Source organism: Otolemur garnettii, unplaced genomic scaffold, assembly GCF_000181295.1.
Source record: "Otolemur garnettii isolate 467f Iridium unplaced genomic scaffold, OtoGar3 scaffold00016, whole genome shotgun sequence".
NCBI classification, from domain to species: domain Eukaryota; kingdom Metazoa; phylum Chordata; class Mammalia; order Primates; family Galagidae; genus Otolemur; species Otolemur garnettii.
Genome location: NW_003852411.1, coordinates 9,121,681 through 9,139,859, shown reverse-complemented (window position 1 = coordinate 9,139,859; position 18,179 = coordinate 9,121,681). Strand labels below are relative to the sequence as shown.

General features: G+C 45.3%; 1 protein-coding gene across 1 annotated transcript in view; it reads right to left on the bottom strand.

The window, feature by feature from the left end:
- Positions 1 to 626: 626 nt before the first annotated feature.
- FAM129A (family with sequence similarity 129 member A) overlaps positions 627 to 18,179 on the bottom strand; it is a 157,021-nt gene continuing 139,468 nt past the window's right edge. The window contains exons 11-16 of the mRNA XM_023510807.1: positions 16,127 to 16,288; positions 13,857 to 13,967; positions 11,708 to 11,815; positions 7,138 to 7,249; positions 4,100 to 4,941; positions 627 to 3,772 (exon numbers count right to left, since the gene is read on the bottom strand). Coding sequence (XP_023366575.1) covers positions 3,440 to 3,772; positions 4,100 to 4,941; positions 7,138 to 7,249; positions 11,708 to 11,815; positions 13,857 to 13,967; positions 16,127 to 16,288 — 1,668 coding nt within the window. The 3' untranslated portion in view covers positions 627 to 3,439. The remainder of the gene's footprint in view (positions 3,773 to 4,099; positions 4,942 to 7,137; positions 7,250 to 11,707; positions 11,816 to 13,856; positions 13,968 to 16,126; positions 16,289 to 18,179) is intronic.

Here is an 18,179-nt window from a genome sequence, read left to right as displayed (position 1 = left end):
GCCAAAAACTGCACACACATAAAAAATTCCATATACCAGCAAGAGTGACTCACCTTTTCATTTCTGAAGGCTGTTCCTTCTAGCTCAAGTATGACATTTGCTTAAAAGATGAAACCAGCCCTATTCCAAATAAATGATGTCTGGACAGCTCTTCAAGGACAAATCCTTTATTGGAATATAGGCAGTTGGCAAAGTAAATACGTGGTTACAAAGTGTTTCAAATTTATTTGCTTTATATAGTGACCAGAAAAATCGATTCCACAGTGTAGATTTCTTTTCTTAAAGTTGCAGACTTTGGAAGGCAGACCCTAAAACCTGTCGGTTTACAGTAAAATAAGAAGGGATGCGTTGCCAACTTTTAAGTCACTGATGTCCTTCCCTTCCCCATATTAAAATTTCTATGTAGCACATATCACCTATCACTTGTTAAAATGAATTAAAATCACTTTTGTCTGAGACAATTGTGAAACCCATTGAAATCACCAGCTCTGATATGAAGGATTATAACACTGGACTTGAGGATCTTTATAATAAATTGCATAAAGTGAGAAAGTTTTCGGAAAAATTGGAATCTTATTTTTGTAGCCTCCAAAAGCCTTTAAAAAAAAATTTACTCTGGGGCGGCACCTGTGGCTCAAAGGAATAGGGCACTGGTCCCATATGCCAGAGGTGGCGGGTTCAAAACCCAGCCTGGCCAAAAACTGCAAAAAAAAAAGAAAAATTTACTCTGTATAATGCTGGGTACTATAGTCTCTGTTACAAGCTACAAAAGAAAAATGAGCTCATTTTTTTTTCTTTTGCCAAAAACCCTCTCTTAAGATTTTATGCATTTCTAACGTCTCTGCCCAGAGGAGAGCCCCAGGGGAGCACACAGAGGCTTTTCACGTTGCTCATTTACATCAGGATAATCTTGCTCCATCTGGAAACGACACAGACAAGTCCCTACAAAAAGCAAGATAAAACCTCGGAATAAGATGTTATTCCACTGAACATGTTAAAATGAAATGGACTAGTTTAAATGCACTTCAGTTTCCTGTTCCATCTTCAAATGAAACAATCGTCTTGCTTATGCTAGAGAACTTTTGTGAAATATGTCCAGAAAAACTCTTTGACTGTGCTGTCGACTGTGTCCTGCCACTTAGTACCCCGTACTCTCTGGCCTTCAGGATGGATAAAGGAAGGGCCCTGATGTTCATCCAATCCAATGCAGTGAAATGTATTTTCTTTTAGGGTTGAAAAAATCTCTTAGCTTTTCAGGAAGCGCAAGAACCCCTAAGGTGAGCACAGGGAGGAAACTCCAGCCTTCGCTCAGCCTGGGCTGGCATACCCACCCTAGCCACGAATCTCCCAGAAAGAAGGACAGTCTCTATGGGGACAAGCCCTGCTCCTTTGGCTCCCTGCCTTCCTGGGCAGCGCATCTGGCCATCTGCCCTTTGGACTTAAGACTCGACAAGAGCAGAAAGTTGGATTCAAAACATCTCTCTGCCTGACAGCAAGTCCCCAGTAGTCCCTGCACAGCAGTGCGCTAGGTGTCAAGTTTCCATGCTTCCTGAGCAGCCCGAAACATGCCAGGCCCTGTGCTAGACACCAGGGATAGTAAAGCAACTGAGGAGGTAGGAAGCCTTATTCAAAGCTGTGGGTTTCTAGCAGGAAGCACATATGATGACTAAACCCTAGTTTCTGTCCTTGAAGAGAGGAGCTCTGGGAGAGACAGGAAGTAAATATAATTTCAATGTACTGGGCTGCATGCCAGGATCTGAGTGAACACTGAGGGAAGCAGGGGCCTTCTTCACCTAGGACGGGATCCCTCTCTATGATCTAAACCCTCCCAAAAAAGAGGCCACCATGTGATATGAGAGCATAAAGACACTGTGATTATAATTCATTACTTATCACCTAGAAATCCAAGAAATTCTTCATGGGAGGGGTGGGGAGGACAATATTTTAATTCCTGGTTAAATGGTTGAACTGTGGGCCAAATTCTCCAAAAAATTTAAAAAGACATAAACTTATTTGACTCTGATGATCAAACAAACTCTCAGGACAAATATGTTGGGATGGAATATGAAAATTTGTGGGAAGAAACTTTAAGATGTAGTACCTGGGACGGAAGCTTTTGGGACACAGTCTGGTATTTTTCTGATGGACAATAAATAGAACAACTTTCTTAAATCTTTTTTAATCTTTTGCAAGTAAGTCCATTTCATCTTTATCATTAATAGTTAAAGGTCATGATCAATTTCGAACATGTATTTGTGTCTACTTCCATGAACATGGAAGTTCCAGGAGGAAGAAACAGCATCTTCTTCACCATGGTAACCATGGTATCCCCAGAGCTTGGAACAGGGACTCAGGTAACTTGAGAGACCAAAGAATGATTTCTATTTTGGGTAACATCTTTGAAACTTGATGGTATATACCTTAGTTTTTGTCTCCACCTATTTATTTATGTATTCGTTGATTCATTTTGTTGCCTTCTAGGAATGAACCAGGACTATTTGAACGGAAAGAGAAAAACACCATCATAGTTTGAAAATTAGCTTGTTTTCTCTTCTAGATCAAATTCCCTGGGACCTTTTAATACATACTAGAATCGCTAGAATCAGCACCTGTTTTTTTTTTTTTTTAACTACCCCAAATACAGTACCTGGCAAGCAGTTGCTGTTCAAATAATGTTTGTTTAATTTGGTAGGCTTTACGCTTGATAACTTACAGCTAAGCCCTCTGCACAATTAAAGGCCAATCAAATTTTCCTGCCTCATCTGAATTTCTTTAAAAGGATATTAATGAATAAGAATCAACAGGATTAATTAAAAAGAAAGTGACAGAATTAGTAACAAGCCAGACACGCCTGCAGGCCACACCTTCCTCACTCAGTTCACTTCTGTCAGGCTTCTCCTGTGGTTTGGGTGTGACAGGTGGCGGGGTGGCACACAGTAGGGGCGACTGCCCATGAACTGCTCTTTTCTTGCAGCCAGACTGTGGACAGATGCTGAGTCCCTAAGAGATGGTGGCTTTGGTATTGTAGATGATGAAGCTAGAGTTACAGTATACATTAGATTCATATACGAAATTAAAAAGCCTTAAAGTGTGTGTTACACCATCCGAATGTGCAGAGCATACTGAGAACTGTGCTCTGTGTCCCCAGGCCTTCCCTGCACCTTCACTCCCTCCCTCAGCACACTCAGCTCCCCGCCCAAGCTCCTCATTGCCTTTGTAATGCCTATTAAAACACTAAAGCAATCACTGGTGGTAGAACAGCTCAGAACCACAAAGGGGCCTGCCTGCATTCATTTCCTCTGGTTTTAGTATTCAAATTATGAAAATAATTAACAAATCTTTTTTTTTTTTTGTAACATCTCCCGTGCAGCCCCTAAGTGTACCCATAACTATAACCCTTTGATTAACTTTGTCAAAGACTTTTGCCAAAGTGTCCCTTTCACTCTTCCAAGGGCTGATCTGGGGAACTGTCCTGACAAGATTCTCTCTTCTTTACATCATCTGTATGGGAAGCTAGGACCTCAGTGTTGGGAACGTTCTCCACCACCCACTGGCACTCATGAACACGGGCAGCCTTCATCTCCTGTTTATTCGTGCTGGCCCCGACCTTGCCTGGGCTGTTCTTCTCTCCCACCGGTTCTTGTTCCTCAGAAACTCGGCTCTCACTGGGGCAGGCGGGGTCAGAACCTACAATGCAATCTTCTTGCAGCATCAACTCACCCTGCACTGTGCACTCGGCCTCTCTTCCCTCCTGGGTGACCAGTGTGGAAGCCTTCTCTGTGGGCTCCCCAGCCTCCACTAGCTCCCTGGCCTCCACTGGCTCCCCAGCCTCCTCTGGCTCCACAGCCTCCACTGACTCCCCGGCCCCCTCTGGCTCCCCGGCCTCCACTGGCTCCCCGGCCACCTCTGGCTCCCCGGCCTTCACTGGCTCCCCAACCCCCTCTGGCTCCCCGGCCCCCTCTGGCTCCCTGGCCTCCACTGGCTCCCTGGCCTCCTCTGCCTCCACAGCCTCCTCTGCCTCCCCGGCCCCCTCTGGCTCCCCGGCCCCCTCTGGCTCCCTGGCCTCCACTGGCTCCCTGGCCTCCTCTGCCTCAATAGCCTCCACTGGCTCCCTGGCCTCCACTGGCTCCCCGGGCTCCTCTGGCTGCTCTGTAGGGCCTGGGCAGTGAGCCTTGGGGAGCCCTCCATAGGATGGCTCAGAGGCAGGGCCACTCACCTCTGGTAATTCCCCCACCTCCTCACCCCCTGCCTCAGCCTCCAGAGGAGGAGGATGGGCCTTCCCCTCACTGGCTTCACTTTCTTCACAGTTGTCCAGAGGGGAGGCAGCTGCCTGCTGGGCCTCTGTGCAGATGTGTGCTTTTTCTTCTTCTTTTTCATTTTCTTGAGGAGAAAGGGTCCCTTCCTTTGTATCTTTTTCAGTTGCTAGAGCAGATTCGACAGGGACCTCAACGGTCTCTGTCAACAACTTTCTTAGCTCATCCAAGGAGCCTGAGGCAGAGACAGATTTTGGCTCTTCATGGGTGGGGTCTTCATCCCTGGGGGTCCCTCCAAACTCCAGCTCTGCCGCAGGTGTACCCATGAGTCCTGCCGTGTCCTCTGCAGCCACAGGACTTACAGTGGGGTCCTCCATTCTTGAAATGATCACCTGCTCATCTCCACCGGGGGGAGGGCTGGGATCAGGCAGAGAAAGGCTTTCTCGTCTGGCCAGTGGACTAGGGACCACAGGCTGCTGCTTTTCCTCTGACTCCTGGAACACTTCATTATTCAGAGTCTCACTACCCAGGACTCCTGGCAGAAGGCCAGAGGCTCTCTTGGCAGGGCTGGCCTGGTTGGACCCTGTGGGAATTTTTAGATCTGTTAAGCTGGACACACTTTCACTGGGCAAGGCCATGTTGTCTTCAAATAAGTTGTGTTTCTTCAGGCTAGCAGCTTCCTTTATCACTGAGAGAGATCAGAAAACAAAACACGACATTAACATCCTGCCATGGCCAACCTGGATTTTCTAATTTTATTGAGAAACCACCCCTTCGCCTCTCTGGCCATTCAAAGTTTTCAGTATCTAACACTACCCTCTTTGGTCTCTGATGACCAAGACTGCAAACTCTTTCCAAACTTGGAGCCTCTGCAGTGTTCATTCATTCATTTACTCAAATAGCAAATATTTGCTGCACATCTAATATGGGACAGGCGCTGGAGATCCAGAGATGAGTAAAACACAGCCTTTGCTTTCCAGGCACTCTTGGTTTGAATAGTATCATCTATATCACTTCAGGAGGCCCCTATCACATTTTATTAGCTGCCACCTGGACCAAAACTCCCCATGGGCAGGGGCAGACCTTTCACTTCTCTCTTTTTCCCAAAGCACAGTCCCGAATGTGTGACGATTCTCAGTGCTGAGCGTGCCTATGAGAGAGCCTCAGTGAGCTGGAATGTCCTAATTGAAATCTATGGGCCCAGCTCAGTCTCAAAGGTCTTGAGAGGAACAAGAATACAATAGGCCATGTGCAGTGGCTCATACCTATCATGCTAGCACTTTGGGAAGCTGACGTGGGTGGATTGCCAGAGCTCAGGAGTTTGAGATCAGCCTGAGTTAGAGCTAGACCCCATCTCTACTAAAAAAAGAAAACACCTAGCTAGGTGTTGTGGCAGGTGCCTAAAGTCCCAGTTACTCAGGAGTCTGAGGCAAAAGGATGGCTGGAACCCAGGAGTTTGAAGTTGCTGTGAGCTATGATGATACCATGGCACTCTACCCAGAGTGACAGAGTGAGACTCTGTCTCAAAAAAATAATAATGACATTTTTGACCATAGTCATCTGCTTAGGGCTGTGCAGGAGTTGTAGTACCCAACATCACCCAATGGGGTGCCGTTCATACCAAAGACAGCAGGGATTTGTGTTTTCAGCAGCTAGCAGTTTAGTTTTCTTCTTGAACAAAATCAGTGCGTCGTGACAATTTTCTCACACAGAGCAGTCAGTGTCTAGAGGAAAGGATTCTTCTTCTAAACCACCCAAAGGCGGCCACGGAGGGCCACCAGTGGCCTTTACCCAGCCCTTCCTCTGTGGAGACACTGCTGACCCCTTCACATTCCTTATCTCATTGGTTCCCTGGTGATGAGCCGCTGTGGCCTGGGGCTTGTGCTTGGTCATTTTTCTGTGTAGAGGGGTTTTTGTGATACTCAAGACAAGAGTATCTCCCTAAGGAGACCAGATGTGATTTAGGCCCACGGTTTGATGATGGCCTTCTCCAGCATATTTTTATGTAAGTTTTCCTACCCACACGCCAATCCTAGGAAAGGCCTGGTTTCACAGGACACTGGGTGCTAGAGTCCCAACAAGGCTTGCAGGCCACTGTGTCACCACCCGTGTGCCTCTGTCTGGCTGAGTAGGGGAGAGGAATGTGCTGAGAGAGCAGAGGGAAAGCCTTGCTGTTGGAGTCACCTCCTCCCAGCTTTGGGAGGGGTAAGGAGCCTCTGCCCAAGAAGGGCTCATTTTCATTTTTGTTCTCTCGAGAAGAGCAAAAGGAAGATAGCTCCTCGTGACAGACGCATCGTTTAATCTCACTAAGCTGCAATACTCTCATCTATAAAATGAAGCTTAAAATTCCCAAATCACAGAGTTCATACTTATATCAAAAGAGAAAATAAGGGCTTGGCACCTGTAGCACAGTGGATATGGCGCCAGCCACATACACTGAGGCTGGTGGGTTCAAACCCAGCTGTGGCCCCTAAACAACAATGACAACTACGACAAAAAAATAGCCGGGCATTGTGGCAGGCGCCTGTAGTCCCAGCTACTTGGGAGGCTGAGGCAAGAGAACTGCTTAAGCCCAAGAGCTGGAGGTTGCTGTGAGCTGTGATGCCAGAGCACTCTATGGAGGGTGACATAGTGAGGCTCTGGCTCAAAAAAAAAAAAAAAAAAAAGGAGAGAGAAAATAAGTATCTAAAGGGCCAGCACAGCATAGGCCAAATCAGGTCCGTGAAGTCACGGGAGTGTCCTTCCTTTTCCCCTCCCTCTCCTGGTTGTCTCCCCACCACACCGATGTCCATCTCCTCTCCCCCTTTCTCACCTTACTGAGTCCCATTTTGGGGGTGCTCCCCTCTGTGGGGAGCTCCTTCCAGCAGCAGGTAGCCTTCCTTACCTTTCAGGGTTTCACCAAGGAGGATCTGATGTAAAATCTCCTCATAGACATTTTCAACGTGGATCATGTTGGTATGGTCTGCAAAGATGAACTGCTCGTATTTCTGAAGCTCCTGGAGAGGGAGAGATAAGAAGCCAAAGAGGAAAGTCAGGAGGTCAGGAGATGCGGCTCTCCCAGGAGCCCTGGAAAGGACGCTTCCCCACCACGATGCTTCCCTTCTTGGGGTGTGGGATTGGCCCACAGGCAAAAGATGTTGAAGTAACAACTTAGTTCAACAAGTGTTTATTGGGTTCCCTTCCATCTAATCCACTATGACCTGCTAACTGTCCTCGATAGGGAGTGGCTTGTCCACTGTGGTCCCCTTTGTTTTCCTCAACCTAGGTTCACATTCCATGCTGCTCATGGGAAAGGCAGCAGAGGTTTTCTTTTTTATCATCTCAAGTCCACATTGTGGATTTAGGGGGTCTCCTTTCATCCCTATTATCGAAGTGTTTCTTTCTTCCCTTTTATTTATAACAACAGTATTTTGCCAAGGTATGTTCTATACAGTAAAAAGCACAGATTTTAGAAGTACAGCTCAACTTTAAAATATACAAATATATCCAGAGAACCATAACCCCAATCACGATGATGCTGGGAGGGATCCCCACAGGTGGCTCTGTGGCCCCCCCTCCTAGAGTTCCTCCTTTCTCTTTTCTAGTCTTTCCCAAGATAGAAGCACTGGTCTGAAGTCTATCATGACAAATTAGGTTTGCTTATTCTTAAATTTTATACCGGGGTCATTACCAAAGTTTTGAGACATATAAAAATCAAGAAATGTAAAATCCACGTGGACAGAAGCAAATGAAGCCCTCCCAGCAACACGGATAAGCTGAGCAAGTTGAAACTTGTACGGGTAAATCGGAAAGGACGCTGTTGACTGTGTTTCTCGGAAATAACGGACCACAGCATAGTCTGCCTCAAAACTTCCACAGTAACCTACATACAAGTGACATCGGGTATTCTTTTGCGTGCCTTTTTGAGATTCATCCATGGTGCTGTATATAGCAGTAGATTGTTCCTTTTTATTGATAATGGCATTCATTACATGAATAAACTAAAATTGTTTATCCACACTCCTGTTGATGAAAATTGAGATCTTTCCCCTTTTTGAGCTTTATGAATGTAACTGCTATGGACATCCTTCTATGCATTTTTTGTGAATTTAAGGACTCATCTTGGTTATATATCTAAAAGTGGGTTTGCTGGGTCCTACAGTAGATGTACGTTTAACTTAATTAGTATAGAGTCCCTTTCAAGTTAGGAGACTTTTGTCAAGTTTCTAGTCAGGGACTTTTCAGGAACACTGTTCTCTCTCCCTCCAGCTGGCCTTGACACTCACTATTCCCTCTAAGACAGCCCGGGCACAGCGCAAAATCCCTTAACCCTCCCACATTTCCAGTGTTTCCAAATGGTTTGCCTATTATCAGCACGAAGACAGGGCCGGGATCAAATGTGCCAAATGCCATCCCAGTGGTTAACTCAGTAATCCTTGTGCCTGGTGGTGCTGGGGGTGGGATGTCCACACGTGGTTCTTAGAGAATCAGGCACTTGGCAGCGGGATTTGATGCTTTTGCCTGAAAGGACAGGGTTTACAGCAGGCAATTGGAAGCCACCACATTCAGACCCTTCCCAGTGCCAGGACCTGTGGCTGTTCCCAGAACAAGATCACAGCAGCCAGTAAAAGGGTCCCTTTACACCCACCCAGAAGGATCAAAGCAACATGAACTTCAACGACCCCTAGAGCAGTGTGTTTTGACCTTTTTATTTCATGGCACACTTGAACCTATAGTCAAACTTCTGTGGCACACTTAAATTATGTTGATTTAAGAAATGAATAAAAAAAATTGCTTACTGTGCTTTGAACTTCTTTTTTTTTTTTTTTTGCAGTTTTTGGCCAGGGCTGGGTTTGAACCCGCCACCTCCGGCATATGGGGCCGGTGCCCTATTCCTTTGAGCCACAGGCACTGCCCCTGTTTTGAACTTCTTTTGAAAATAATTTAATTAATGATCTTTAAAAATGTTCATGGCACACCTAAGATCCTCCCATGCCACACCAGTGTGCTGTAGCACAGAGGTTAAAAATCATCCCCCTCAAGGGTCTATGAGACAGGACTGACGCACGGAGAGAGCCCTGGCCAGGAGACTGGACACTCCCTGGCCTCGCCACGGGACCTGGGGATGCCACTTCACACCCTGCCCCTCTGCCTCCTCCTCGACAGACTCGTGCCAGGGACACCATTTCATCTTCCCTAGTTGGTCTCTCTGCTCATTCCTCCCTCTGACTGGGTGAAAGCAGGACTCTGGGACGTCCTGTCTGACCTCCCGAGAGGACTTTTTCTTTTTTTAAGCAGAGTTTGGCATTTTCTCGGGAACTCTCTCCATAAGGCTGCTGTGCTCCTCAGAGGCGTCCTGTTTGCTTGTCTCCTGGCTCTACACTGGGAAGTCCCGGACAGCAGGGACACATGCCTGGCACAGTGCCTGTTCATAGTTGATACATATTTAATGCGTGTATGCTGGGTAAAGAAACAAGACCTTTAAAATTTCCACCAGCTAAATAATTCTGTGGAAAGGAGTAATTTCTAGGGACATTTATACTGTTCGATGTGCCCAACTTTACAGAACAGGTCTTCTATGTCAAACTGATTGAACTGTGCTGTACAGTTAATTCCCTGGGCTGATTGAATCCGTATCCCTGAGAGTGGGTCTTGGGGAGTCAGAATGTTTTTTTAAAGCTCCCCAGACCATTGTAATACACAGCTAGGGTTGATCTGTTTCCACAGATCTAGGAAACTGCTACTCAAAGAACCAAGAGAAACACAATTTAGTGAAACAGACTCCTTCAGTGAAGCAGATCATCCCCTAATTTATATATTGTGTAAATCCAGATTTTTAAAAATCTCTTCACACTGGAACAATATCCTTCATTATCCGAAACTCTGGGTCACAGCTCTTCTGAAACCAGTCTTTCTTGATTAAAAAATGATGAGAGCCTCTTATAGATTGGGCACAACTCACTCTGCTGATGCGTGGAAAGAGAGGGGCAGACAGGTGGGAGGACCCTCCTTACCCTTCTCCCCATTCAGGAGGAGGTGGCTCTGAGGCCCCCAAAATCCCCAGGCAAAACACCCATGTGCAGACACGTGTGGAGGTGGTCTGCTGTCATCTGAGCTGCTGGACTGTTCCTCTGCATAAGACCAAGGGACAGTCAGACAGACAGATGCCTTACTCTCCTGGCTCAATCAAACCCTTTTCTATTAAAGAAATATGCCCCCAAAGTAAATGCTGAATACTAGATATGCCTATGAGTATCTGGGGGTGGGGGTGGGGAAACAACCAGCATTTACAGACTATAAAAGTCACCAAAGACATTTCTGCAGTGAAATAACTCATGCAAAGGATTTTAATGTTCCAGGGCTTGACGACTTTTCAAACTGCTAAGCAGCCCTTTTTAAATTCTAAAAATCTCTTTATCATTTATTCCAAGAGTGAGCAGGCCTTCTCAATGTCCAGGCTCATGGAGCACTTTTTTTTTTAATGAGAAAAAGACTTACTATGTCACCCTTGGTAGAGTGCTGTGGCATCACAGCTCATAGCAACCTCAAACTCTTGGGCTTAAGCCATTCTCTTGCCTCAGCCTCCCCAGTAGCTGGGACTACAATTAACTGGGTGCCCGTTACAATGCTTGACTATTTTTTTTGTTGTTGTTGCAGTTATCATTGTTGTTTTAGCTGGCCTGGGCTGGGTTCAAACCCACTAGCCTCGTTGTATGTGGCTGGCGCCCTACCCACTGGGCTATGGTCGCCGCCTCATAGATCACTTATGAAACAAAGAAGCAGTAATAATAACAATAGTAGTAGTAGCTGATGAGGTTTTCTGAGTGTTTACCATGTTACAGGTGAGTGTGAACTGGGTTCAAACTCTGGTGGTTACCGGCTCTACTACTTTGAGTCAGTTACTGGACCTCCTCATTCTTATTTTCAGACTCTGCTTGCTCATTACTCTACAGACTGTGTCAAACCTCCATCACCATGGCCATCCCTGGATGCCTGATGTCTGTAGAAGCTTTAAATGGTTTCAATGAGTTCATTAAACAAACGTTACTGGATTTAACAGAACAAATATCCTTCTGTAATCATCTTACGATCTTTTCTGTATATAGTGGTCAAGTTTCAGAAGACACGTTGGCTCCATGAGTCATGCTATAATGAGGAAATTGGAAATCCTCAGGTGTTCTATGTCAACCCTTAGCTTGGCTCAAATTCAGGTCTTCATCCTTGGGGATTTTGTCCAATTCAGGGGGATGGCAAAATGCTGTTGATGGCTGTTTTTGCTCCACAACCGCAGAGATGAATAAGTACAACAGAAATAGTATGGGCTGTGAAGCTTAAAATATTAATAATTACTATCTAACCATTTACAAAAAGTTAATGCCAACTCCTTCTTGGTCTGGTCTGCCTGCACATGCGCCAGAGCAAAAGACCTTTAGAGGAAATAAGAGCAGGTGCTGTGGAGTAACCCATCTCCTTACTGGTTTGCACGTGGATGCCAGTGCCTTCTGCAAGGTGGGAAGTGTAATTTCAACCAGTGCCTCTTGAAATATCTTCTTCCGGATGGTGCTGCTGTCATAATCATATTGCTGTCAATACAGAAACATATGTTAAATAGCAACATTACAATCTGTTTAACTTTCACTTAAAAATCTCGGCCACCTACTTCATCTCTCCTCCCCTAATTTCAATCTTAGAGATCTTTCCATGTAATTACACTCATACTCCAGGCACGGGTATGACTGATAATTATACTTATATTCTAGGCGTGGGTATGACTGATAACCCTCCTTTTATTCTCTCCTTTTACAGATGTGGAAACTGAGGCAAGATCAAAACAGAGTAGTGACTGCTTCTGTATTACAAAGAAGTTGGAGATAGACCTGGGTGGGAGTGAGTGTGTACTTCATCACCCTAGTCCCAAATGGGTCCATGGGAACCACCATCCTCCACATCCTGCAAGCAGGGTTGGTGGGCTGTAAAGATTTCCACAAGGGAAGAAAGGCCTTGCTCATAGCTCCATTAACACTGTGACATATTAACCAAAGAACTTCAGCATCCAGGACAGTGGTTCTCAACCTTCCTAATGCGGTGATATATTTTCATTGTTACAAAGGGGTCACGACCCACAGGTTGAGAACTGCTGATCTAGAACAAGAAAGATGAGGATTCTTTCTGTTCTGCATTAATCATCTAACTTTGGTGACCAGGGTTTAATTTTAGATGTCACATCAAAGGGATCTCAGACAAACTGGAGTTAGTCACAGGCAGGTGAGCAGGATGTCAGGCCAAATGAAGAATGGTTAAAGACATGAAGGCATTTATGTGGGAGATAATAACTTGGAGCAAAGTCACAGCCCTATTCAAACAACTGAACACTGACACGTGGAAGGAGGCTATGCACAAAAAGGGCAGGACTGAAATTACTGGTGGTGAGAACTTTGGTCTAACATAAGGGAACATGTTCTTACAGTCAAAGTGTCCAGATGTCAAATGGGCTGTCCTGGGAGGAGGAAAGATCCCAACACTGGAGGTGTCCAGCCACCAGTGGGGCCACCCCTGGCAGGCACATTCTTAACACTGGATATGAAATTGAACTAGAAGCATGCTAAGTCCCTTTCAGACTCGAGGTCCTAATGTTTGAATGACCTTCCTTCCTTCCTTCCTCTTTCTCTCTCCTTTCCTTCCTTCTTTTCTTTTCTTCTCCTTCTGTTGCTAAAGCATTGACCCTGATACTGTCTTTTCTTTCAACACAGTTGCAATTACCATGATCATTACTGCTTTTAATGTCAACAATTTGGTTGCTAGAGTTTCCTATTAGGTCCAAAATTCAGGAACCACCCCTAGGTTCTGTGGGACTTTGATCTTCTGTTCTAAAGAACCACTTAAGGAAAATAGAAGGTAGTAATAAATTAGTACAAGGTGTAAGAATATTTTAGTTTTGGGTGGTGCCTGTGGCTCAAGAAGTAGGGCGTTGGCCCCATATACCAGGGGTGGTGGGTTCTAGCCCGGCCCTAGCCAAAACTGCAAAAAAAAAAAAAATCTTAGCTTTAAGCTCACCATTAACTAGCCTGCTCTGTACCATGAGGACATATCCTAATTATGGCATAAGTCCTTGTGAGAATCAAATGAAACAATGTAGGTTTAAAAAACCTTTAAAATATAGCACATATGTACCAGCTCCTATTATATGTGGAAATACATCTTTAAAAAACTCTCATATGGCAGGTGTATTTTCTGCAGAGTATTTCCTTTGCCATGAGGTTTTGATTTTTCTTAAGAATGTAAATTCTCTGAAGAAAAAAGTTGTGCCTTGCCTACTGTTCTATCCCATGCAATACCCACAATGATTACAGTAGAGAGCCAATAAATGCCAAGTTGAAAGTTAGCTGGGACGTGTCACTTCTAGCTGTGGGCAAGGATGCTGAGGACCCCACATAGCCACTAGATGGCAGAACAGGCATGAAAGTCATATTTGAGGAACTTGCTGCTGATTTAGAGATAGTCACTGGTACTTCAGAGAAGTCAGAAGCTTAGAGTGAAGAAGAGAACACGGTATTTTCCCCCTAACAAGAGAAGCAGGGGTCACATTCTTGTTTCATGCTTCTAGAAATGAGGGAACAGTTTTACCTTTAAGACTCGAAGCTTAACCTTCTCAATAGCCACTGCAGTTTTGGAAGCCTCTCCTTGGAGATGTGGGGAAAGCAACTGCTCAAAAGTGAATGCTGCATTCTCCATCAGCTAGAAAACAAAGGGAGCGAGTCAGGGGCTGGGATCGCTGCCCTCAGGTCCGGCCGGCCGCGCTGGAGGGGAGAGAGGGTATCAGCTGTCTGAGAAGAGTCCCCTCAGGCACTCCTCTGAGTGACCTAGGGCAACGTCATCCCACTACCTGAACTGTGGGAAAAACTGCCCCCAGTGGGATCACTAAGAGGCTGGGAAGCACACACACATATGTGTGTCCGTAAGTGAACACACATGTTCTCTTTTTCTCATTTCCTCGCTGTCATCTCTGAACCGGAAAACTCAAGACCATGGAACTGAGAAATGCATCATCTCCAGTGGTTATTTTTCTTCCTCCACTCCTTGCTGCACGCCAAGAATGCTATCTAGTTTATGAGTTAACGAGATGAGGAGGGGGCATTTTCCAGCTGGAGTTTGGCTGCACCTCCCTTGCAGATAGATGTGAGCCACTCTGCAGCACATCTCTCTTTCCACCTTCCATCCTGCCCCGCACTCTCTTCCTTTCTCTGCAAGTCTGAGGAGGGAGGCAGGGTGACGTGGAGACAATGGCTGACACGCTTATGGGTCAGAAAACGGAAGTAGTTCTGACATCTTATTCTCTGCACTTTGTCCTGTATCTGTCTCACTAGGGTCCTGTATTGCCAAAGGGACTTCTGTTAAACTATTGCCCAATTTTGTTCCTTGTTCCTCTTTAATCCTTCACAAATGAAGGGTTAGACAAAATGCATTGCTTAAACCTACCCATAACTTTGAAGAAAAAAAAATGCTCCCTTCTTCCCCAAGCCTGTGATCCTAAAGTATCTAATACATACCCCTATCCCAGCACTTCAACACTGCAGCGAATTTGAGTTTTTAAATTTATTTTTATTTTGAGGCAAAGTCTCACTATGTCACCCTCAGTAGAGTGCCATGGCATCACAGCTCACAGCAACCTTCAACTCTTGGGCTTAAGCAAGTCTCTTGCCTCAGCCTTCCAAGTAGCTGGGACTACAGGCGCCTGCCACAATGCCCGGCTATTTTTTGGTTGTAGTTGTCATTTTTGTTTGGTAGGGCCCAGCTGTGCCTCACTCAAACTCCCCCAAATGGGATCCAGCACAGTGTGAAATGGAACCATGTCTTACAGTGTCACTGATTACATGGTTACACTCTTTCTTCAGAGGAAACGCTACGTGCAATGTGGGAAGTATCTGCACTACTCATTCCTGTTCCTGGTGAAAAGGTTCCTTGGGGTGGGGACAGAAACTTATCAATAGACTCAATAAATTCAAATGTGAAGCTGTGATTGATTGGTTTACTCTTAATTATGTTAGGGAATTAATTTCAGCCAATTTTCTTTTTGTTCCTTTTTTGAGGCAATCTCAAGCTTTTACCCTAGGTAGAGTACTGTAGCATCACAGCTCACAGCAACCTCAAACTCTTGGGCTTAAGTGATTATTCTCTTGCCTCAGGCTTCCAAGTAGCTGGAACTACATGCACCCACCACAACACTCAGCTATTTTTTGGTTGTAGTTGTCACTGCTGTTTGGCAGGCCCAGGCTGGATTCGAACCCATTAGCTCCGGTGTACATGGCTGATGCCCTAGCTGCTGAGCTACAGGTGCCGAGCCTAATTATCAAATTATTAGTGAAATTATTAATTAATTAATTAATTATCAATTATTGATAATTGATTATCAATTATCAAATGTGAAAAATGGACTCAAGAAATTCAAATGGGAAGCTATGATTGATTGATCGCTTTACTCTTAATTATGTTAGAGAATTAATTTAAGCCAGTGGTTCTTAACTCTGGCTGCAAATTGGAAGCAGCAGGAATAGTACCAAAATATATAAAATATGCATAACCAGAATCATTGGAGATGGGGCCTGGACATCAGTACATATTTCTTAAAAGCTCCCCAGATGATTCTAATGGATAGCCAAGGTTAAAAGCACTGATTCCACAAACCACATAATTATCAATTGATGCTACTTTATTTCCCTGTGATGTTCATCAACAAGGAATGAAGATGAAGCCAGCTGGAGGCACAGAACATGTTTTCTCTCACCATGATGGCCAGAGATGTGCAACCTATTTCCCTGGGCTACTCTAGCATCCTGGTCTCATCTGCCACACTTATCTCCCATCTTTATCCTCCAAGGATGGCCCGCCACTCCCACCTCCTGCATGTAGTTCTGCGTCCTCTGGACCACCAGATCAACGTGGGGGAATCTGAAGCGGCTCTTGAGATCCTGCAGGCGCTCTTCAAGCAGGTCCACTTTACTATAACAAGCTTCCATCTTCACAGAATCCAGTGGAAGGTTCATAAGTCGGTCTAGATGCTGCATTAGAGTGAAGGGAAACATTAAAGATTTCCAGACTTAGGAGCAATATTTTATATATATTACATGCATTCTAAACAATTCCATGGAAAGTACATCACTATGTGGATCATGACATGTGACATCTTCAATTGTCTTATCTCCCTCACAATGGGTCCCTGGGGCAGCTCTACTGCTAGGACAGAGACCAGCAGAAGACCCAACCAGATGATAGGCAGACCCAGGAGTGCAGGACCCCAGCTCTTGGTAGACTCTAAGCTCCCACTTCCAGAGCCCATGAACCAGGCCAGCAGGCTCTTAGGCACATGTTGCTGCTGGGCACGCAAGCCTCCAAAGCCTTTTTCAGTGAGTGGTGTCCCTCTCAAGAAACCCCAGGGAAGTTGGGGTGCTCCCTGGACTCCCAAACTCTGGGAGGGAAGCCGTCATTTCTCACAATTCTTTGAGGCTCTGCCAAGGCCCACAGGGCTTCTCTCTGTAGTAGGTTACTCCAAGGTCCTAGTGTATAAGTGGACAGGAAGAGGCCTGACCTGAGAGAGAAATCCAGTTTTTAGAACTGAGTCCCTCCTACCCTGGGTTGCACAAGTGACATCTTAATTGATGAGGCCGTAGGCTTCCTCTCCTCAGACCACATCCACTAAGCCATCCACTTGTGTGCTACCAACACTCTCTTACACGAGGCATGTTGTTGCAACAGAATACCTTCTATGTTTCAAGATTGTTTTAAAGTAAGTTTTAGAAATGAATACTTGAGGTTTAAAATAAAGAGGAGAATGGGCAGAGAGGAAGAAGACAAAAAAGGTGCTGGCAATAGAGGCTCTAGGGAGAAATGTGGGTAAGAAAGGGTGAATATGAACGATATAGGATGCGCTGCTCTCCAGAAGCATTGAGAGAGCTCTTTCCTTTGAGCTGGAAGAGATGTATTTCCAACTCACAGGAAAGAGATACATCTACATTTCTAGATTTCTTTTCTTTCTTTCTTTCTTTTTTTTTTTTTTTGGAGACAGAGTCTCACTTTGTCACCCTCTATAGAGTGCTATGCTGTCATAGCGCACGGTAACCTCAAAGTCTTGGGCTCAAGTGATCCTCTTGCCTCAGCCTCCCAAGTACCTGGGACTACAGGTGCCCGCCACAGCGCCTGGCTAATTTTTTTTACTTTCAGTAGAGACACAGTCTCACTTTTGTTCAGGCTGGCCTTGAACTCCTGAGCTCAAGCAATCCACCTGCTTCAGCCTCCCAGAGTGCAAGGATTATAGGCTACATTTCTAGATTTCTCTAAATGGGAATTTTAAAATTCATGTTTTAAAACAGGGCCCATTCTCGTTGTGTTTTAAAGGGAAAACACCACTCCCTTCAAGAGGTGAGTTATGGAGAGGTCTATTGCGGTGGCACACTGCCAAACTCATCATCACATGACATGGAAAATGTCTATTTTTTTTTTTTTTTCAGTTTTTGGCCGGTGCTGGGTTTGAACCCACCACCTCTGGCATATGGAGCTGGCGCCCTACTCCTTTGAGCCATAGGTGCCGCCCTATTTTTAAAAAATATCAATTAAACAGGAGAGAAAAATGGGTCACCACCTTGCTCCTAGAGGTTGGCAAGAGTTTACCCAAGTGATGACACTGATCGCTGATAGGAATATGGAGGAGAAAGTCTCTGCCCTACAGAAATATTAGAAATGTAAAATTTAAATCTGTCTTCGAAATGCAACAGAAACATTTGTTAACATAAGAAATATACCTCCCAACTTAGCAATCTTGTCCTAGGAATGTATCCCATAGAAATATAAGCATCGGCTCGGCACCTATAGCTCAACCGGCTAAGGCGCCAGCCACGTACACCTAAGGTGGCGGGTTCGAATCCCCAGCCCGGACCCGCCAAACAACAATGACGG